Source organism: Lethenteron reissneri, chromosome 43 (genome assembly GCF_015708825.2).
Source record: "Lethenteron reissneri isolate LAM-NWPU_2019-01 chromosome 43, ASM1570882v1, whole genome shotgun sequence".
In the NCBI taxonomy this organism is placed as follows: Eukaryota; Metazoa; Chordata; class Hyperoartia; order Petromyzontiformes; family Petromyzontidae; genus Lethenteron; species Lethenteron reissneri.
This window is the reverse complement of record NC_083821.1, coordinates 919,963-942,871: the sequence shown is the minus strand read 5'-3', so window position 1 is coordinate 942,871 and position 22,909 is coordinate 919,963. Positions and strand designations below refer to the sequence as shown.

Genomic DNA, 22,909 nt, shown 5'->3' with positions numbered 1-22,909 from the left:
CTGCGGAGGAAGGCGCCGAGACGCGCCAGCCCCACGCACATCCTCCCCGCATCCTCCAGGGGGGAGGGGGGGGCACGAGCGGCACCGGCAGCACCCCCCCCCCTCTCCCCCCCCCCACGTCTCCCTTTAAACCTGCAAATGTCAGAGCTGCTGTTTCCCATCAGCGCCAACCACTATCATCCCCCACCCACCCCGCTCCGGCCGTCAAGAGCCTGCGTCGCGCTGCGTGTTCGGGGTCCGCGTGTCGAGCCACTCGCAGGCGTCTTGGCTGCCAGTGCAGCTGCTCTGACCCACGTGGCTTTGTGGGCAGCGTGCACACACGCAACGTGCACAGACCAGACGAAGCCATGCAGCGTGCACACACGCAACGTGCACAGGCAAGACGAGGCCATGCAGCGTGCACACACGCAACGTGCACAGACCAGACGAGGCCACGCAGCGTGCACACACGCAACGTGCACAGGCCAGACGAGGCCATACAGCGTGCACACACGCAACGTGCACAGGCCAGACGAGGCCACGCAGCGTGCACACACGCAACGTGCACAGACCAGACGAGGCCACGCAGCGTGCACACACGCAACGTGCACAGGCCAGACGAGGCCATACAGCGTGCACACACGCAACGTGCACAGGCCAGACGAGGCCACGCAGCGTGCACACACGCAACGTGCACAGGCCAGACGAGGCCATACAGCGTGCACACACGCAACGTGCACAGACCAGACGAGGCCACGCAGCGTGCACACACGCAACGTGCACAGGCCAGACGAGGCCATACAGCGTGCACACACGCAACGTGCACAGGCCAGACGAGGCCACGCAGCGTGCACACACGCAACGTGCACAGGCCAGACGAGGCCACGCAGCGTGCACACACGCAACGTGCACAGGCAAGACGAGGCCATGCAGCGTGCACACACGCAACGTGCACAGGTCAAGACGAGGCCATACAGCGTGGCTGTAACCTGCACCTCACTTTGCTCAATCTGGTGCTGGATAAAGACCTCCGCAGGGGTTGTTTGGCCATACTTCACCACACTGGTCAGTGCGGGTTGTGTTGGCCTGCTTGTGCCAACATACATCGCTGGATAAAAATCCATCATCTTGGATTCGGAGGTAGCGCAGTAAGTAGGTAGCGCACCAAGCCGGCGAGCCCAGCTCAATTCCCAGTCGTGGGCTAGCGTCGGTGACAATGACCAGCATGGAATGGCACCATATACAACAGACGATAACATGATTATTATTATTATATCTAATGGTGGGGAATGAATACGTTGTGCAATCCAGAGAACACGGTTTTAGTCACGAACTTCGAAGTGAGAGTGAAGAAAATTAAATTGGTGGGATAAATATGTACCACGAGTAGAACATTAGTCTCAGGGACACCAGTTAAGGCCCCGACCCGAGCTGGCCGTGGTGTTTCAATGACAAACCCACGGGGCGTGTGACCTTGGGAGAGTGGGGCCCCTCCTAGACAACGTCTACAACGTCCTCCCGGACCAGCCCAACAAAATACACCGACCCCGAGATCGACGAGACTCAGAGCATCGTGGCCGGGGCCACGCTAGCCAGGCTACAGGAACTCCGGTGAGGGTCGGAGGTAGCTTACCGGGCTCCACATCCGGCCACCTGAGTTCAATTCCCGATCGTGGCGCGCATCGGTGCCGAGTGATACCTGAACCCACTGTGCCACCCCTTGTATGCTCCCCCACCTCCAGCAACCTGTATAGACCAGCATGGTGAAGTATGATCAAATAGTAACCTCCCGGCACCAACACGGTGTGGGGAATTCTTTATCCAGCAGTGGACAGTCAAAGGGCTGGAAATGATACATTCATATTTTACAATAATGTATGGGAATACAAATTGAATTGTAATATAATTGTCCAATGCTCGTGCATGAATTGTGCAGTTTAATTCCTTCTCAAAGTTTCAATTTCCCCCCCACGTCACCCGATCTTGCTTAATTTTATTCAAAAAAACTCTCCCGAGCTCAAAATAAATAAATAAAAGTATCGACGAATGGGAAGAGAATTTAGAATAACTAAAACTCCATCAGACTCACTTTGAAAAACAATCCGTCCATTCTTTTTTGACATAGGTCAAAGGTCGTATGCAGAATTATCATAATTGCCGTAAGTTCCCGGTTACTGACTCGATTCGGTACGCCGATAATTACTCAGCAAGTGCTGTGGCTGACAGGCTGCCTCAGGCGGGGAAAATGAAGTTTATTTTATAGTTGGAACAAAAACTGCACAGTACGCAAAGGAGCACGGAGAGCTGCACAATTGAATTGCTATCGGGTACGTAATTGAAGGAGCACACGGATTAGAGAGCATGCGCAGGATCAAGACATCGTTGTCAGGGGACTTTGGGCAGGACACGGCGCTGGAAGGGACGGTGGTCAAAGGTCTATAGAATAATGACGGAGTGGCAGCCGAGGGATGGAACGCGTCCGTGAAATCATCTTGTGTGCAGGTGCTGAGATAGATGGTGAGCCTCACAGGACTACGGCACGGTGACAGCTTGGGACCGCCTCTACCCAGTAGTAGATTCATCATAGATGGTGATGACGATGACCGCATATGAAATTGTCCTGTTGCTATATGGATGCCTGCTCGAGGCTCTGCCATGTGCTTTATTGTCGGTCTCTTTAAAGGCACGGAGCAACCTTGATATCGACCCACGGTCAAGTGCAAGAGGTCACACGAGATAACAGAGCGTGGCTTTCGTGGCCTACTCTGTGGCAGATGACACCTCATTAGCGATGATGAACGCTTGCATTCCTCCTCTCCTTTGATCAATCGCGAGGCAGCCCTCGGCTCTTTTCCGGCCGAAATCCTTTGCCCGAGACATGAAACGCCGCTAAAGTTTCGTTTTCCTTGCGTTTTAAATGTCAGCATGTGGATTAGGTTATGAACGCGCCACCACAAAACGCATCGACAATGAGAAGAACGTCAACAACAACAACAAACGGAGGTGCTCTCTGTTTACGAGAACCGTCTGGAATCGCTGTGCTTGGACGGACACCCGCAAAGGAAAAATCAAGTATTCACTTGAAAGATGCCAAGCGCAGAGGCCATTATTCTCTGAGTGACCTCGACCTGAAGCCGCATGGACTTGGCAGAACGTACACGGAATATGCATCGTTGTAAATCCCAGACATACAGTGTTCCTACTGCCATCGCGGCTCGTCTGGCTGTGCTGCTTTGTTGTCCTATAAGCCCTTAGAAGCCTCGTTCGGGTGAGGTGCAGCCGAGAAACTACAACTCGACGTGGATGGGATCATCCCAGACTTCTGGGGAGGAAGCGGGGGTGGGGTGGGGAAACATCCCAACTTCAGAAGCTGCTTTTACAAAAATACTTTGAATGAAAACAAACGTAACGCACACTGGCGCTACCCGAGTCACCCGGACGAGTCTGGCTCAGCAATACGTGAACACGTAACCCTCTAGTGTCCACGCTGTTCTTGAATTGCAAGACTATCACATAGGTGCTATGTTTCACAGACGAGTCTAGTCTGCCAGTAGAGATGCGATCTTGATCTTTTGTTCTAGTCAACTATATATGTTTTGGCAGATTTGTTTTTAAATTTGGCAAATTTGAACCGTGATGATGCCACACACGGCATACATTTTTCAGATGAACACAACGGGATCTTTAACATCAAGTGATTAAAACACCCGCAGTATTAACCGGGGTGTCCGTTGGGCTTGAACAGCTAACCATTTCAAACAAAGCGGCACATGTGCCACTACTGGACATCTGTGAAAAAGAGCTGCATAGCTCATCGGATTATTCCAGTATAAATACAAATCCTGATCGTGACAGCCATGCACAGCCGGCTGATATCAGCTGCGGGACTGTGCTGTTGTACCGTACTTATTCGCTCCGACATCTATGCTCCCCGCCTACACCAAGCTTCAATGATCAGCGTGATCACGTGTGGTCCAACGGCCCTCACGACCCGCGCGGGGCTCCAGCAGAGAGCTGTGCACGCCATTCCTGCAGTGAAGCTGGGGTCACCTACTAATAGCTTCAAATCAAGATCACCTACTAGATTAAACAATTTACAGCTCACGACTTCCGCTTCAAGTGCAAACAAACAATGAGCACGAAAACAACTTGAACTGGATGTGAAATTAGCAGGAAACATTTCGTGACAGTTATGCATTACTTAACACATGCATATAAAAACAAAACGGACTGTCGATTCTAAGCCATTGTTTTTTTATTTCCAGCTCAAACTTCTGTCTGGAGCTGCCAGCTGGAAGCCGGTGGAGGAGTTTGTGTTCGTTCCTGTGGCTGAATGTTCAGCCAAGATCGGAGGCCCCCATCGTTTTGCTCGTGTCAAGTTCAAAAATCTCTCTCCGCTCCCCACTACGATGCCAAATCACCCCGGGATCATCGCGTCTCAAACAAGTGGAAAGTAAAAAAAAACACAACGAGAACCAGACCGCGCTACACTGGGATGGAACAATTCCCTACACCACCTCCGCTCTGTAACACGAGGGGCACGATGACTTTCGCGGAGATGATCCAAGACGAATGGAACTTCCGTGGGAAGTTGCGCTGTTGTTGCTGTGCTGCCTGGAAGAGACCGGCCACACTCACCGAAGCGGCAGAGCCGCTACCTCGGCCCGGTCGTCTCACTGCGGCCTACGGGTTCCTGTGCACATGGCACGGGGCCTCTACTCGTATTACCTCAAAATGAAACCCTTTCACTCCACGAGGACAGGCTCACGTTGGAGAAACGTTGCAGTGAATGGTAGCGTCACTAGTGGCTGCAGGGGCGGATTGAACCCATGGCATGCGACTTGAAAAACATTGATTGTTACAACCGCGATTTAAAGCACGGAGTTCGCAAAATGTACGAAGCGTAAATATGCCTCGTTCCTCCAGATGATAAAAGAAGTATTCAGCTGTGAGCTTGCCCTACCACTACTCAAGTATGTACATATGTTGAACTTAGCCAACCGTGCTAATCGAAGGTGCGGGAAATGATGTTCAAATCAATTGTCTAACTTAACTGTACCTGTCCTGGACCTTCTGTCTGAGCAGCGTGCCCTTCAAGTTGCGACTGCGCAGATTTCCACGCCGTTGGTGCTGCCGCCGTGCAGATCTCCGACGCGCTGTCACGGGTCGCACTGCGTGTTGCTGGGCACGATGTCCGATGTTCCGCTCCGTCTGCTCGGAGCTTCTTCAGCAAGTCAAGCCCCCAACACCGTGGAGATAAACGTCGGGCAAGACCCCGATCGGCACGCGGTAACAACCCCAAAACACGTCCGAGAGCTCTGCCTAAAATTGGCTTTCAAAGATTCTCCTTTTTGTTGTATTTCACTTCTGTGTGACGCTTACATCGGTTTTTTGTGGCAAGTGAGGCATTCATGCACCGCCCCTGGTGACCCCTGACCCCGCAACGGTCGACCCACAAATTCACCAAAGCCGCAGAAATGAATGAGTGGATGTACACTTTTGTGCCCAATTTGAAAGCCAAATGTAACACACTACTCATTGTTGGCGGTACGTAGACTGGCTATTACTGTGTCGCTAATGGAGGCTGTTTGACCATACTTCACCATGCGGGTGAAGAGAGGGTCCCGGGGCTGATGCAGCTGTCACTCACCAGTGACATGAGATTCAAAAGACACACGTGACATCAACAAGACAAACGCGCTATAGTAAGACGTTTAAAGAGCTCATAAGTCGTCTAGTGTAGTGGGCAGCCAACAGCAATTCAGCCAAAATGAATCATTGTACTGCACTTCTACGCTCCCGCGCCTTAGTTTCTACGCCTCCACCAACCCTGCGCCGATCAGCGTGCCGCGTGGTCGACTAACCCCCTGTGTGGTTGACTAACCCCCTGTGTGGTCGACTAACCCCCTGTGTGGTCGACTAACCCCCAGGATCCACGTGGGGAGGCCCGTGTCCAGTGGCGGATGGACAACGCGGCTGTGTTAGGAAGCCGCTGGGGGCTTGGATGCTCTGCTCGATCTCGATTGAAAACTCATTTCTTCAGAACTGCTTTTGGTCTGTTGTCCTTCCCGTGCACGTCCGATTAGCACGGTTGGCTACGTACGGCGTGAAAGAAGTTCAACATACGGTGGACATGTGGCCGACTGGGCAGCTTAGCCGCGTGCGCCGTCCGCTCGTCCGTGGGGGGCGACATCGTTGAGAGGATCTCTGCCCGGGCTGGACTCACGCGACTGGCGCAGTGCCATCGCCACAGCGGGGAAGAAAACCTCTCGAACGAAAGAAAAAAAACCTTCTCCCTCAAGGATATTACAACAACAATTCCCGGATGTGAAGGCTTATTTTGCGACTACTTCTTCAAAAGAGATCAGATTTATTCATGAAAGCTGCGTAGCCTAAAATGTACACGTTGCGTATACGCTCACGTTACATATGCTCGCAACACGTACACACACATTACGTACACACACATTACGTACACACACATTACGTACACACGCATTACGTACACACACATTACGTACACACACGAGAATAGGTTTTCCCCTTTTTTCTGGCAACAAAACAGGTGTTAAGATGTTAGAACACCAAACTGAAACCTTTTACAATGGATCATGTCTGCATTAACCACAATGCTTGTGGTCAGAATGCAAACAAAAAACATGCTCTGATAGTTTATGCATTGTCTTTGAAACTGATTGGTCCACACCAGAGACAGCTTTATTTTGAGCCTCTGTTTAAATCTCTCACTCCCTGCTGATGATAGCCACGGTTGGGAATCGAACTCAGGTGGCTTCGTTCCCCGCGGAGTGCGCTAACAGCTGCGCCACCGCTGCCCACCAAATATATTTATAGAATTTAAATGACAATGTTGATCCACACGGCGCCCCTGAGGAAGAGTGAGTGAGTTGTGCCGAGATGGGCCACGCGAGTGGAGCCGATGGGCAAGGCGAGACACGGAGTGGCAGTCAGTGGACGGAACGCATTAACATGTAGACGATCTAACATCGCTCCACGCCACACGCACAAATGAAGGCGAGAGATGGAGGAGAGTCTCGACTGCGGACGACGTCAACAATGAATATCACGTAGAGCCACCCTACCGTCGAACCTCGCCACTTTCAAGCTTCCACGCCGCCAGTGGTCGAACATCAACCGAATCGGGACGGGGCCACGTGACCGACGCGGCCACCCGATGCCACAAATGGCGCCGTCAATGATTCGGCGGCCTGCGAGTGGTGCGGCCACGAATCCCGAACCGTCGACGGGCATCGTAAGCACTCCGCCACTGCTGCTCCGGTCGTCCTCGAAAGGAGGAATGGACGAGATCCACACTGCGTCTGAACAGACAATTGGGTGGATAACACATCTGAAATTGCATCTTTAATCTGCTGCTATTAATCCAGACGAAAGAAGAAGACCCAAAAAACAACCTCTATTACGGGTGGAACGCGCCCGAGAGGGAATCAGTTCGTGTGCGAGTGCTCGCTGGATTATCGCATCGCGGCGTTTTCTGCTGTGATGGGGGTTTCTTGGCATGCGCAAGCTTGGACTTGGCGAGGATTGGGACAGATAGCGGGCAGCGTGGGGAGACCGTCATTCAGCAGCGGATTGACCATGGCTGATGACGACAGCAGGTTAACACAATTGCAGCTCAGGATGCTGTTAATTTAAGTGATCTTAACTAATGTAGAAGGCTCTTTTAAAAATGTGAACAACCTTACCAGATCTATCATGGGACCTTTTTGCCGGTATCAAAGTATGAAATAAAAGGTTTTACTCTTTCTGGCAATAGACGATGCATATATTATCACAGGATGTTTGTTTGCATGTTCACCACAAGCACGTGTGGTTAATGCAGACTTGATTCCTTGAAAAAGGTTTCTATTTGGTGTTTGAGCATCTAAACATTTGTTTTATTGGCAGAAAGGGTAAAACCTATTCGTATTTTTCACACTTAGCAGATCTTGCGGTAGATAGTATATGACACGAGCTCGACTCTTCAGGAGGCTCATATTTTATTATTCTAATGTTGTGGTACATTAGCTATTAATGATTACAGTCACCTACAAGTTACCATAAGTGGGTTACATTTTCAAACATTAACCAAGGATCCATTTTCTCCAAGAAAATATAATTAAAATTAGGTTTGAAAGCTAATCTATTTGCTGCACCGACTGCCCTTTGGTTCAGACCACTCATACGGTGCGGGGAAGGACAACATACTAAAACGCAAAAAAACAACACTCACCTTAAACAATTATGTCTCGACAGGCATAAGCAATATATTAACACCACTGAACGGACGAACCAGAAAGCTCCCAGTCGGATCTCGGAAGGCAAGCAGCTGAGAGCCTGCAATGCCTTTGCTTGGCGAGCACGCTTCACACACCTTGACACGACTCTTGCGGGGCCATGTGGGCGGTCAGTAGAGGGAAATGCACCAAAATCCACCGTTGTACTGCACTGCTACGCATCCACGTCTATGCTCCCTGCCTTCTGACCGCCCCGCACTGACCAAGGTGGAGACGGCGGTCAAATGACCATCGCGACCCTGCACACGCACGAGGTGGCCTTAGTCAAGCGGCAGATTGAAGAAAGTGGTGCACGTGCACATGCACACAGGGGCCCCGTTCGAGCGCAGGGTAGCAGTGTGCATGCCGCAACATCTGTGAGCGCAGCACACGAGCAGAATGACATCGCCGGTGCACGCGAGCCTCCAGCTCGGTGTCGGCTCTGGAAACCATTTCTCAAAAGTTGGCTTTGGAGGTGAGCGCATTGCCTCTTTCTGAGCAAACCCTGCTGCTGCTGCTGCTGCTGCAGTGAATGGGACAATTAGCTTAAGCACACTCTGAACATGTGCAGTCGCCCAATGAATGCATCTGCTCTCGGTTGACAAAAATCATCATAGTAATAATACTACTACTACGCCGTCACTGCTGTGCTGCGGCTGTGGTCCGTATCCGTGCAGCCACACGGACCGCTGCGTTCACTGCCAAGCGGCGGCAGCGTGTGACCGACTGTTTTCAAGGGATGGCGCGTTATGCAAACGTCGGAATTCGGGCAATGGGCAGCATCAGCGTACTTGGGGAACGACAAGCCACGACCAACGGGTGGCGGCTGGCGGTGGCCCTCAGGGCTGTCCCCACTCCTGCCTGTTGGTCAGCTTCGCGCGCCTTCAACCGCGACGCGGGCACACGACGGCCTGCTCTTGCCGAGCGACGGGCTCGTTCATTTGTCCGGCGCCATACTCCAGAGGCGCCGTCGCGGGGGCCTGTGGCGGTGTTCGCGTTGTCGAGGCGCCGGTGACTTTTGGACCGAGATCCGAAGGCTGCTCGAAGCAACGATGATGTTTAAATGCTTTTTTTTTGCGTTTCGTGAGATGATGCACAGAGGGAATTGTCGGTCATCACGGCTAACATCTTACTGCGGGCCAGGCAGTATTAACCCGGGTGGCCATGCTGGATTCGAGCCACGAAGCTCTGCAACAAGTTGCCAACGCGCTACGCCCAATGCCCCCTGAGGCCAGACTGCACATCTGTTGAAATCCGACAACCACATTACTGCTCTCGGGGCTCGATCGATGCGCACCGCACGACGAATCTCAACCCCTGTCGTCGCTCGGGGTTTGGTATTCGATGGCGCATGCAGGGCCGACCATTGCGCGCCCACGAAGAAAAATCACCGGCGAAATGTCAGGAGGAAATGAATGTTGGCGTGACGGCTAAAGGTCAGGGGCTTTTACCTTCGCGACCGCCCGAGGGACTGAGTGCCGTTTATCGCACGACTAGCGCGGCGGCGTTTCGCCCACAGATGGGTTGATTCACTGCTCCTCACTGCTCCTCAGCACGCAGGGACCCAGCAATGCGCGGGGTTCCTCCACTCACTCGCACACACACACGTGTGTGTGTGTGTGCGAGTGTGTGCGTGTGCGTGCAACATGTGTTTTCCTTTAGCGCTGGAATCTGGGAACGGTTTTTTTTCGTTTTACAATGAAGAACATTTTTTTAAGGGGCGAGCAAATCATCTGTTTTCTTGCACAAAGGCCTCTATGGGTATACAGATCCCCAGTGCCGTGTGATATTCGAGACATTTTTGCTAATAGCGGAAGGGTGTTGTTCGCACGTGAAAACTTTGGTATGGAATCAAATATTCCACTGTGGAGCTCAACTACTGTTAGTCAAATAAAAATTGCACCGCTCTTGATTGTAATGCATACGTGTAATTAGATAATTTACTTAAATGGCTACGTGTAATGAGACCAGGTGTCCGCGCGCGGTCTCTTGCGCTCTCAGCTCGGCGGCTTGGGTTCGATCGCCGGCCACGGCTCACGTCAGTGGCGCGAGATTCCCTGCAGGTTCTGATCCCCCAAATGTCTTCACCAATCCACAACGACCAGAGCGGTGAAGTATAGACAACCCCCCACCATCATGATGATGACACACTGTAGGGAAGTCGTCATCCAACAGTGATTTGATGAAGGGTTACACATTGTTGCTGCCACTATTGGGAGATGTTGCAAATGTCACTTTCTGAGCTGTCGAATGCTTAATAAATAATTCTGGAAAGAGCTTTTAGATGAACAAAATATGAAAGCACACCAACCACGCCTGATGATTTGTTTTTTTAAGTTGCCAGTATGTGTAGATATAAAAAAGTACAGCCAATGGGTCAATCCACTGCTGGATGAGGGCCTCCCCATACGGTGTGGGTCACGTGCTCACATGACCATGCTTCACCATACCGGTCAGTGTGGGCTCGTGGAGGAGGGGCCCAGGATGGGCTCGGATATCATTGTCCCCACTGATCTCAGCCGCGTCTGGGAATCAAAGTCGGGTGGCTGGGATTGCAGTGCGGTGCCCGAACCACTGCGAAACTGCCCCCCCACCCCCCTCACAACCTCAGCTCTCTCCTCGTTATGATCAGCACCACAGGTTCTATAACCGAGACTCGGTCGAATAAAAAAGGACCCACTGGAGGTTACGATTTCACGTTAATTCGAGCTCGACCCCGTGGCCCCAAGGGTAGCAAAGATAAAAGTCAATTTACCGTTTTAATTTCGAGGGCAGTAATTGTATTTGGCTCAAGATAATTGCTGCTATTACTGTGAACACACCCTGTAAAATAACATTTAATTAAGAACTTAATGAGCTTCAGCATGGCAAAAGTAATTACTGTTTTGATTGTGCTTTGACAAGTGAAATTTGCTCTCAAATTAACCGAGATTGTGTTGTTACGTTCTGCCATCGAGCCTAGAGACGGTAGCGATGAGTTTTTAAATACAAATGTAGTATTTTTCATTTTTATGGACAAGTTCTGATATTTTTCGGATTTTCATTTTATTTACATTATGTTACATATTCATGTGTCTGCACACGAACTAAAGGTACTATCATTGTTAATATTATGCTTGTTTATCCTAGAAAGCCTCACTAAGTCTTGAGACTCTTTTTCAGGATGACCGTGACAAGTTTTCAAAGCAGAGGAGACAACGATCGCCGTGTAATAATCCCAGCGAGTAATTGGCGGTGTAACTTTACAAACTTGCCAAATACGCCGGGACACAACTGCCTGGCATCTCGAGTGACGTCACAGGGATATTGAACGTCCTCTGCGATTCCGACAGCACGCGTGGTGATTGCACACCACAGCAAGAGCGAAATTACGTCACCTGGTGTCACGTGAGACCATTTTTGGAATATTAGTGGCACATATTAGTGACATCACTTTCATTTGTCAGATTAATCAGAAAGTGCTAATTTTTTTCAGTGTCCAAATTTTGATATCCAGGCCTATTTTTATTTTCATTTAACATCCAAGTTTCGAGAGCACAACTCCGCGAAGACGATTCATGAAGCTGTCACGGAAGACCAAGTCACGATTCCTGCCCAGCAGAGAAATGTGTCGCCTCTGTCACGAAATGTGAACTCGACCGGAAGTCTAATAAACCAACGTATACATTCCCATTACCAGCGGCACGGTCCTTTGCTTTGAATGACCGTCGTACACTCAACACGAGCGCGTTTCCATTATTATTTTAAACGCTCGGCAAACAGCGTCTCATTAGAATTTCGGGAGAATAAGAATGTAAACAAAATACTGCCAACGATAACAGATGTTTGTTACAACGCAGAGCCGTGAGAGATGTCGACGGCTTGTGGAGGCCTTCATCCAGCATGATGATAACCGATGATGATAACCGATTTGTAAACGGCTGAACGTGCTCGCTGATTAATATGACGGAGTTGTGTGAAACCAGTGGAAGCGTGGGACAGCTGCTGCCACTAGCGATGCAGGAAATGTCTGCTCAAAAGCATTTGCAAACATTCACTCTCAGCTAGTCTGTGACCAAATCACACACAAGTTGTCCGATATCATTTGCATCTAAAAAGCTAAGCATGCTTGGGCCTGGATAGCGCTTGGATTGACGTCCCCTCCAGGCACGAATAGGTTGTCATTGGGATGGGGGCCTACGTTACAGGCAGCAGAGGTCTACTCGGCAACACCCATTGTTGGCATGTACTTATGCGCTCCGCCGTCTATGCTGCCCATCGTCACCAACCCGCAGTGACCGGAGTGGTGAGTTATGGTTAAAGAGTCACCACGACTTGCACAGCGTTGGAAAGTCCTCGTCCCCCCACGGCCCATCCTGGCTCCTCCCCCCTCCCCTTAACCAGTATACAAGGTCGTGTATCTTAGAGCTCACTTCACTTGATACAGTAATTTTGCTGATGACTGTTCCACCTGAAGACGGGGGCTTGTGTTGCCTCCGAAACGTCGTGATTTAATGTATTTGTTTTCGTTTTCCTTTTTTAACCTACGTGACTTTACCGAAAAAACCAAAGAGTATGGATCCTTGCAGTCACGAAAGCTTCAAATCTAGAAAAGGTCCTCATCCGTGTATGGATTGACAAAAGTGTCACTCACTCTCCGTGCACGCGGAGTGTCGGGTCAAGGTCCCCTGGTGGACGCGGGCAGTCAAACACGAGACAGAAGCTAATCACGGTGACCCCACACGAGACTTTGTCGAGTGACCTCACACCCAACATCGTCACCACTCCGAGCACCAACAAATGACAAAGATCCTCTGTATAGCCTGTAACAAACTGTTGGGACAAGTGTTGTTAGCGAGCACCTATGAAGGTCAGAACGGCACACGAGAGCGTGGGTGGCCATCACCATGACCAACCGCCTTTGTCTCCCTAGTGGCGATGTTTACACACCGCACTGGGCACTCATTTGAGGCTGAGTCGACCTAGGGGAGTGGGGGGCAGGACCGGTTCAGATAATCGTCGCTGGTGTTGGCCCTGAGCGGGAGTCGAACTCGGGTCGCCAGGTCCGCAGCGTAGCGCTAACCGCTCCACCACCGCTCCGCCACTCTTAGCGCCGCAGCACACCGAATGACCGCCCACGGCTGCTCAGCTGCCAATTTGGCCTGAGCCTCCTCCGCTAAACTGGGCCGGAACAAGCACGGCCAGGACTGCTGCTGCTGCACATGAAGGTGATCTTTTTATAGAAACTCCCTTCCTGGACGCCGTGCTGCTGCTGCTGCTGCTGTGCGCAGTTCAACTCGAGCCCCAGCTCTTAGTGTTATGGTCAAAGAGCAGAACTCCTCGTATCCGCGATGATTTGGGGATGAACATCACGGATCCTATTCTCCGCGAGGTTATCCGTGATTTTTTTATACTTCATTTACCCGCGGAGGAATAAATTCCTTGCGATTTAAAGGGCAGGGAAATTTACGTCTTCAATTCTCACAGCTGGAATTTAGCCAAATTATATGCGAAACCAAATTTCATGTGTTGGGAATGAATAAAAAAAATGGTTACGAAGCTGGGACCATAGTCACCTCGCTCTAAACCCCCGTTATTCACCAGCGCCTGCCTGGATTCAAACCCAGGATCTTAGCGGTGCCGGGTCCGTACTCTGACCTCTGAGCCACCCGACCTAGCAGTGAGCCAATAATTTATGGTTAACTTGAACAAGACATGGAGGTTAACCCTGAAGGACCCCGGTCTTCATAGCACTTTGAGCATCTACATGACATCTACGTGAATGTAACTTCGCCTTGCGACGTAAGAACCGTGCAGCCGGAGCAGCGTGTGTTCGCGAGCTCTCCGCCAGCCGCGGTGGATCTGGTGCACGCCGCTCCACGTCTCGTTGCCTACTGGCCACGTGGTGACCGCAGCGCAGCAGTTACTCATTCATTTTAATATGAAATAGGACAGAAAGTCTCGTGGGTCCATTGGCTTAAGAGGCAATGCATTGGTTAAAGGTGTGGATCTGCACACTTTCAATACATCGTCATAAACTTCTTCTTGTTTCTTTCGGTAAAGTCACGTAGAAGGGAAGTAATAAAATAATAAAAATAAAACATAATAAAACAATTCTCACGACGTTTCGGCTACAACGCAAGCAGCCGTCTTCAGGTGAAGACGACTGCTTGCGTTGTAGCCGAAACGTCGTGAGAATTGTTTTATTATGTTTTATTTTTATTATTTTATTACTTCCCTTCTACGTGACTTTACCGAAAGAAACAAGAAGATGAATCCCTGCAGTCACGAAAGCTTTAAATCGAAAAATCGTCATAAACTGTTTGTCATTTCCCTTATAGACTGTAGCAGCACTCCTCTAACCCTATTACCCGTCAATCCTATTATCTACACAATGTATAGGGTCCACAAGAGCTGTCACCATTATATTATTATATTATCCAGACCATATTCTTCCTTGCATCTGCATGTTTTTGCACGCAGCACTGCCGAATGGCTTCTATAATACACACATTTTGCGGATAGTTGGAGTTCATCCTCAGATTAATCCTACTATCCACAATTGCCTCGAAAAGGACCCGCGACCAACGTCCCGTACATTGCCTCGGATAGAGATAACTCTACTGTATAGATCGAATGTAGAATCACGTCTGTATTTAAAAATAATACGCACAGATATAGCTACGCGCACTGCTAAACAATCGCAGTCCGATGACAAGCGCGCCGTGAACACATGCAAGACCCCCTCTATTATTAGGCCCTGTTGCTTCTAGCCAAGGGCAATGGGCAGACGCCACTGCCCATGGGCTGAGCAGGAGCCCCACACACCAACGCTAAACTCCCTGCACTCACGGGCCATAAACACGTCAACGTGAGTTCTTGCCCAAATGAGCATTGAGGCCCTGGTGCTCATCTCCTGTTTGCAGCCCTGAGCCCGTGCTGGACATTCCACATTCCTATGGTGGGGGTTTTAGTTTCACCATTGGACGACCACCAAAGTTGACTTCTCTACAATGTGGTAGATATTTTAAGGACCCTGGAGCGATGATGGGCTGTCAACCCCCAATCGGGATGTGAACTCGTGACCTTTCGATCACGAGCCGCTTGCTCTGCCTCTGAGCCACGTGGCCGGCAGGAGCCGTGCACAGACCGCACGAGTGCAATGGCCGCGCCTTGCTCCGTCAAACACGCCGTGTACACAACAGGCCAGGGACATCACGAAGAGAGTCGCTTGGCGTTTAAAAGACATCAGCCACGATATGTCCACAGCAGGATGAAGCGATCCCCTCGCTGTCATCGTGTTGTGGTGGATGTCCTCTCGGGGCGTGGTCCCACCCTCGACTGCCACTCCGTGCTTAGTCTCGACCACCAATAGCAACGTGTCCTGCCCGAGCCCACTTACTTTATTTGACGGTCAATAAGATGCCCATAACTTGCCTATGTTCTCCAACCCACGTGTTCCTCGCTCTTCCTCAATATCATTCGAAGTTTGCTAAACTGATATGCACTGACAAAGCAGCACTTTGAAATGACATTCGAGGTATAATTATAGTCACGACTTCATAATGCAGAATGAATACACTGTACATGTTTAGCCAATCATAAACAAGAAAGAGTCAACACTCGAGGTTAAATGCAACATCAAGACTACATTAAAACCACGAAATTACACTGGGAGATACATTAACAGAGTAATTAATGACTCTCTTTACTTGCCAACAGGTGACTGAATGTTGTGAATGGGATGGCTCCGCATCTCAGACGAAGTGGGATTAGAGCCGCATGCGGCTCTTTAAGGAAACTGCCTCGTGACTTCATTTATTTCAGGACCAGCGTCTCGTATCCACCACAGTGCGCTGCGGCTCTTGAAATAGAGGTTTATTTCAACATAGAATTCGAAAGAGAATGTCTCTACTTGTTGTTGTGGTTGCAGAGCCCCCGAGTTAGAAGACTGATGAAGTGCACGTCTCGGCGGGAGCCGTGTCGTGGCGTTCAAGTCAAAAGGTCGTTCTCTCTTTAATCTCTCACCATCGTTCTCTCTGTAATCTCTCACCATTGTTTCCACGGGACACCTATAAATAGATCAGCCCGTATTAAAATGATGACACGTGTGTAATCAAAACCCCGTGCTGCGTCTCCACGTATAAATACAGTACACACACACATTGTTCACCAGCCTGCAGGCATTCCAGACCTCTATTATCAAGCAGCATTTGTTTAAAGGCAGCAAACTCTGGACGGGTTCAGACTTTCTGCGTCTCATCCGCAGAGTCAGGCTCGTTAAACATATGCTGCTGGATTTCCAGATGGCAGTGGCAAGAGCACTCCACACACACACACACGTGGTGCTGTCTCGGTGTGCTCCGGCAGCACACACGCACGATGCGACTGTGTACAACACGCGTGCGTTGCGGCGTTCGTCAGAGCGACGAGGGTGGTGGACAGGGGAGAGACCATCTCACCTCTCTGCTGGGCTTCAGTGAACCCGGCACAGGCGGCACAAGTGACGAGCAGCAGCAGCAGCGCGCATTCTCGTGCCTTCATCGTTCCAGCCTCAGCACCGATCACGGTGTGGTGGCGAATCTCCTCTCCACAGTCACCCTCGAGTGTTCACGCGGCGAAGCTGTCCAGCGCTTGGCTGTCGATGTCACAGCCTCCGAGACGACGACTGGACGATGCGGTTGATGAAGATAGCTGTGATGGGGAACGCGTGCGAGAGTTTGCCACCGAGCCGAGCCATGCAATGAGTGGGGCGCCCCGCGTCGCAGTTGCGCGCTACTGCGCCTGCAGAGGAACGCGGCAGCTTTAAAATAAAAATAAAACTCGCGCCTCCAAACAAGGAGAGAGAGAGGGAGCGAGGCTGGGTGCGTGGTGGTTGGTGGTGGTGGCCACTGCGTGACCGGTGGCATGCCAGGAGGGCAGGCCAACTCACTGACAGTTTATATACTACAGTCTAATAGATTACTGACGTGGTGCAATGGCTAGGACGCTGGACTTGCAATCTCGGAGATCGCCGGTTCGACCTCCTGTCGCGGAAGTTTTTTTTGTTTCCCTCTCGCTAGCGGAAGAACTTCGCCAGTGGAAGAACTTCGCTGGCGAAGGAGAAAATGCCGACGTCCAGAATAAACGTCTGTACTGTATGTACGGTGAACTTCTTTCGCACCGTACGTAGCCAACCGTGCGAATCGGAAGTGCGCGGAAAGGACAAACTCAACACACAAATTAGTTTTTAAAAGCAATCGGTAAAAAAATAAGCATTCTAACGCACACACTTTTTTTGCAATCAAAAGTAGAAAATAAAAACATGCGACCCCTAAATTAATCAAATATCGATGTGCTAAATAAAAGTGTGTGGCTCGCATGAAAGAATATGAAACGCATCGAAAGGAAGCCACCCATTTTTATTAAGCCATTTAAATTGTATTAATTTGGGGGTCTAAATAATTTACTTTATCCTCTTGAGTGCAAATAAAAGTGTGCATTGAACATCTTGTTTTTTTATATAACGCAATAGTTAGTTTAAAATATGTAGTGGGGCTTTCGCGGCCAATAATATCCACAATAGACGTTCCTAGTGCAGCACGAACCGGTGCGTTGGAGAGTAAACCCACTGCGACATTTACTGGTGACGTGTCGCCAGTAATTACAACCAGCATCATCAGGCGACAGCCATAGTTGTGGAGAATTCCTCCGGTTTCGTTCTTAAATATCGGGTGTTAGCGGGTTTAACGATTCATTTATATTGACGCGCTCTAACCCAAAAACCTCTCTGTTATGAGCCTAGTAGTTGTTGTGGACTTGGGGCTCTCGCGCTGAGGAAGGGGAGGGCAGCGTCCACTCCGGCTCCGTGACGAGTGGCGGTAGGAGCGGGTCACCTCTCATTCACCGCAGGGTGGCCGGCGACTGCCGCTGTGGATGGACGTCGAGACGTTTGGCGTCAATAGGTTGGTCGCGGCCATTCGTGATTAAAAAAAAAGGGTGGGGTTAAAATGTCGGATTATGAATGAGTCAAAATGTAGTTAAGAACACGAATAGGGCCACGACGGGCAGGCCCTGGACCCGGTTTCTTTAATGAAATCTTGAATTGTCACGCGAGGCGGGTCTGTGTCGAGAATGTCAGCTCGTTAGGCTTCGTATATCCGAAGATATTAAGCGTCAAAGATTCCAAATAATATAAACCGACAACACGGCAAGTTCAATAAAAGTGTATAGTACTAAATAATAAAATAATGTCATAAAAACGAACGAGCGTTCTCATTCGAGAAGAAAACATCACACCTCCTGGCGTCGACACTACTTTTCGTAGGCACTGATGGAACCATCAACCGCACCAGAACATCAACATGCCGATGCGCCCATCTCCTTCATGAATGAGAAATTGAAGGCCAGCCACAGTAGCGCGATTGTGACCATGCAGCCCAAACTATGGACCACTGCAGGCTGCGCCCCTTCGACTTCGGAGGAGGAGGAGGAACAACAACCGACACGAACCCTCTCTCTCTCTCTGCTGAAGCCCTCTCGTTGCGACCGGCAGCAGATCTGGACAATGGCATTAAGCTCGTGAACCACATTGCTGCTGCTGCCGTGATGTGAACATGGAACCCCATCACACGCAACCTGCCGACAGACACAAGACGAGTGGGGGTGGAGACTGAACCGACCTGCACCGTCACTTCGGCTCACGGGATCCTCTTGCGATGGTATTTTTGTTGCCACATCGCTGCAGTTCCACAGACACGGCACTCACGCAATGTTCAATGCAGTCACTAGCAGCGTGTCCAAGTCATTCCGATTGTGAACTCTGACAAAAAATACACTTCTCAAAATACTAAATCCCAGTTTAACACGTACGCTTTCGCGACCAATAGTATCCATAAGAGGTTGTTTGGGGTTATATCGCGTAAATACAAATGTGTCGGTAAACCCGCCACCGCCCGACACAGCCAATTAATAAGGGTTGTCACGGTAAAGAAAACACGCCAATTCGTTACTAATACAGCAACACCGCCGTGTTGCAGAGTAAACCTACAACATTTACAATTCGAGTGCGACGTTTCGCCAGTAATTAAACCATCAGCATCATCAGGCGACAGACAGATTTATGGAGAACTCCTCCTGTTTCGTTCTTAAATGTCGACTGGTGGCGGGTTTAACGACATATTCATAATTACGCGATCCAAGCCCAAAACCTCTATTATGGATAATACTAAATCCCCATCAGCATGGTACATTTTCGCATTTAAATATGTTGATACAGTGCGAGATGCCAACTACCTCGCCTGGTATACAGGAGGTCGTTGGTTCGATCCAGACCCTGACCCCTGCTGCTGCATATTTGGAATGTGCGTGTCTCTCTCCCCGTGGTCGCGTGGATTTTTATCCGGGTCCTCTGGTAAATCCCTACACGTGTAGAATCAACATCACGCGTTCAGCTATCAGTTGTGGCCAGGTCGCTTCTGAAAAATAGCTATATCGCTAAGTGGGCCTTACCTGGTAAAATAAAAAAAATTCATAGTTTCTGAAAGATTTAGTTATCCTTTAAATGCCACAGCGTATTGAATAATGTTGATTTATTTGATTACTATTGGTTGTGCTTGTGCACCCACTGCCAAACGCAGTATTACCACATACATACAATAATTCGCGTCCTTGTTAAAACGTGTCATTTCGGTTCATCTGAATTATAATCCGGTAAAGGACACCGACAGCCACGCGTGAAATGCGGAGGCGCTGTGGAGCGTTTGCCGAGACGGTGCCGCCCTCTGCAGGGCGCGTGAGGGGCCGTGCCGATTGAAATGCAGAGGTGGTGGCTGCGTGGTGAACGCCGACTGGGCCGGTCATGCAGCCATGCGGTTGCTGGCCCACGACACTGCCGGCGGACGGACTCCCACCAGAGGGAGCTGTCGCTCTAGAGAGCCCCTTTCTGGACGGTATATCGGCCTGATCGTCTACGCCAATCTGTTCTTGTGTGCGGCGATCTGGCTCACGAGCGAGAGGTCCGTGTGGTGGTCTGCGCCTGGCCACGACGAGAGGGCTTCAGGGGAGAGCGCGTTGTGCAGTGCTACTGTTCTAAATTCAATTACAAACTTTTTTATGGAGTAATTTATGACATGGGCCGTTGTATAACGTCATCATTATTGCAATTCCTTGAATTATGTATTGGTTAACTGACAGCATGAGAATCATAAGGCATTATGGTGTGTAAAGTTACAATGATTAAAATACGTATTATGGTCTTATGGTGAGTGGACTGGAGATAAAATAATTTTCAACATTCATTAGCACATAATAGCACAAAACAATACGAGAAAAAATTAAGAACACAATTACAAAGTCCTGGGAAACCGATATCGCGATGAATGGCATTTCCCAAAAAATATCGTCTCGTGCGTGGCGCGTTCTCGTTTCACCATCGCAGGTGCAGAAGCGCACGTCCACGCAGAGAGACAACACACGAACTGCGGCATGAACCGCACAAAATGATTGCGTCACGGTGTAACACGTGAATATACAAATGCACATTTTAATTAATTTCACAGTGTCTTGACACTGCGTCGCTTGCAGCAAATACATGTTTTCATTAAGTCAGAGAGACGTGTGACATTTTTATTGCAGTGTTATTAGTTACATTTCCGAGAGCGTTAAAATAAATATTGCCACTGTAATATTCCTTTCATCAATTATTGTGGTAATTGCACTCTCTCTATCTCGCAGGCTTCAGAGAATCTCTAATCTCCCCTAACCCCGTGGGATTCTGGAGTGGCCGCGGCGGCGTCTGTACATAAGGAGCCCTGCAGAGCCCACAATGAACGTCAGGTGGCAGCCACAGAATATCATTGCGATGTTGCTCCCGCTATTTTGGTAGACCCCGCAAACGAGGACACCACTGCCGTGCGCTTGTTGCTGTGTAGCTCCGAGACGTGTTTCCGTGTATTGTTCAAAACGATGTCCGACGTTTCGCTCCAGGTGCTGGGAGCTTCTGCAGGAGCTAAAATTGAGCTTCTCACTTGAATAGGGTTGCCAGCTGCAGCAGCACCAGCACCAGCTGTAGCCCCAGCTGCAACCCCAGCTGCAGCCCCGCTTGCAGCCGCAGCTGCAACCCCAGCTGCAACCCCAGCTGCAGCCCCAGCTCGCAGCCCAGCTTGCAGCCCCAGCTGCAGCACCAGCTTGCAGCTCCAGCTACAGCACCAGCTGCAACATCAGCACTAGCTGCAGCCCCAGCACCAGCTTGCAGCACCAGCTTGCAGCCCCAGCTGCAGCACCAGCTTGCAGCACCAACTTCAACACCAGCTGCAGCCCCAGCACCAGCTGCAACACCAGCCCCAGCTGCAGCCCCAGCACCAGCTGCAACACCAGCCCCAGCTGCAACAGTAGCACCAGCTGCAGCACCACCTCCAGCTGCTACACCAGCACAAGCTGCTACACCAGCTGCAGCACCACCCCAGCTGCAGCCCCAGCACCAGCTGCAACACCAGCCCCAGCTGCAACAGCAGCACCAGCTGCAGCACCAGCTTGCAGCACCAGCCCTAGCTGCAGCCCCAGCACCATCTGCAGCAGCAGCTGCAACGCCAGCACCAGCACCAGCTTGCAGCACCAGCTTGCAGCTCCAGCACCATCTGCAGCCCCAGCTGCAACGCCAGCACCAGCACCAGCTTGCAGCCCCAGCACCATCTGCAGCCCCAGCTGCAACGCCAGCACCAGCACCAGCTTGCAGCACCAGCCCCAGCTGCAGCAGCAGCTGCCGGTTGTTGACGCTGAGCGTTCACACAGCAGCTGGCAACGCGATACAATCAGAAAGGAGAAGCTCCCAACACGAAACGTCGGACGTTATGCCGAATAGCAGGAGGTACATAAAACACATTGGAGAGCTATACTGCAATGGAGGCGTCATTAAATTACACGATGAAGTAATATCCAGTGTAATAAAAAATGATATAGCCAGTAAAATTAACTTTTTACGTTTCATACGAGGTTTAAATGTTTAAGACTGAGCACTTCATTAAAATTAAATAGATGCTTCTACTGTGGAGTGCTTGTGGATGCTTTGTTGCAAACGACTTTCCTTTAATTCTATGTACATTTAAAATTCGCAGTTCCTATAGTGTTGAGGTCGAGCCGTGAACGTTGCTTAAATGTTGTAGATAAGTTTGAGGTCGGTCGCTCATCAATCTGCACAATCCTACCACGAAGATTTACTTTAGTGCACCGAAACATTTGTATCACGTGCATGTAACCGCCGGGGAGCCCAGGAACATTCTTTATTTGCGAAGGTCTATTTAATATTTATAATTGAACAATGAAGCCAATGTAGGAAAGTGTTCAATAAAAAAACATTATTGTTCCCATTTGTTTCTGCAGGAGGGCTACAATTAATATAAATAATTGACCATGTAATGTAGTCATTACATGTATTATTTGGCACGCAATGGTAAACGATGACACAGCGTACTCTCCATGTATTCTTATGGTGGGGTGGCAAAGTGGCACCGTGCTTACTGCGCTATGGAGCCACGTGACCCGAGTTCGATTCCTGAGCACGGTGAACATCATTGGCGAGCGACATCTGAACCGGTCCTGGACCCTTACGACATCGTCACGTGGGCTCACGCAGGGCGCTCTGCACCTGGATACCCGAGTCAGATTTTCGGCGGTGGCTAACG

General features: G+C 50.1%; 1 protein-coding gene across 1 annotated transcript in view; it reads right to left on the bottom strand.

The window, feature by feature from the left end:
• Positions 1–17,062, bottom strand: part of LAMA2 (laminin subunit alpha 2) — a 97,956-nt gene extending 80,894 nt beyond the window's left edge. Inside the window, 1 exon segment of the mRNA XM_061569562.1 lies at positions 16,712–17,062. Coding sequence (XP_061425546.1) covers positions 16,712–16,793 — 82 coding nt within the window. The 5' untranslated portion in view covers positions 16,794–17,062.
• Between the last annotated feature and the right edge of the window lie 5,847 nt (positions 17,063–22,909).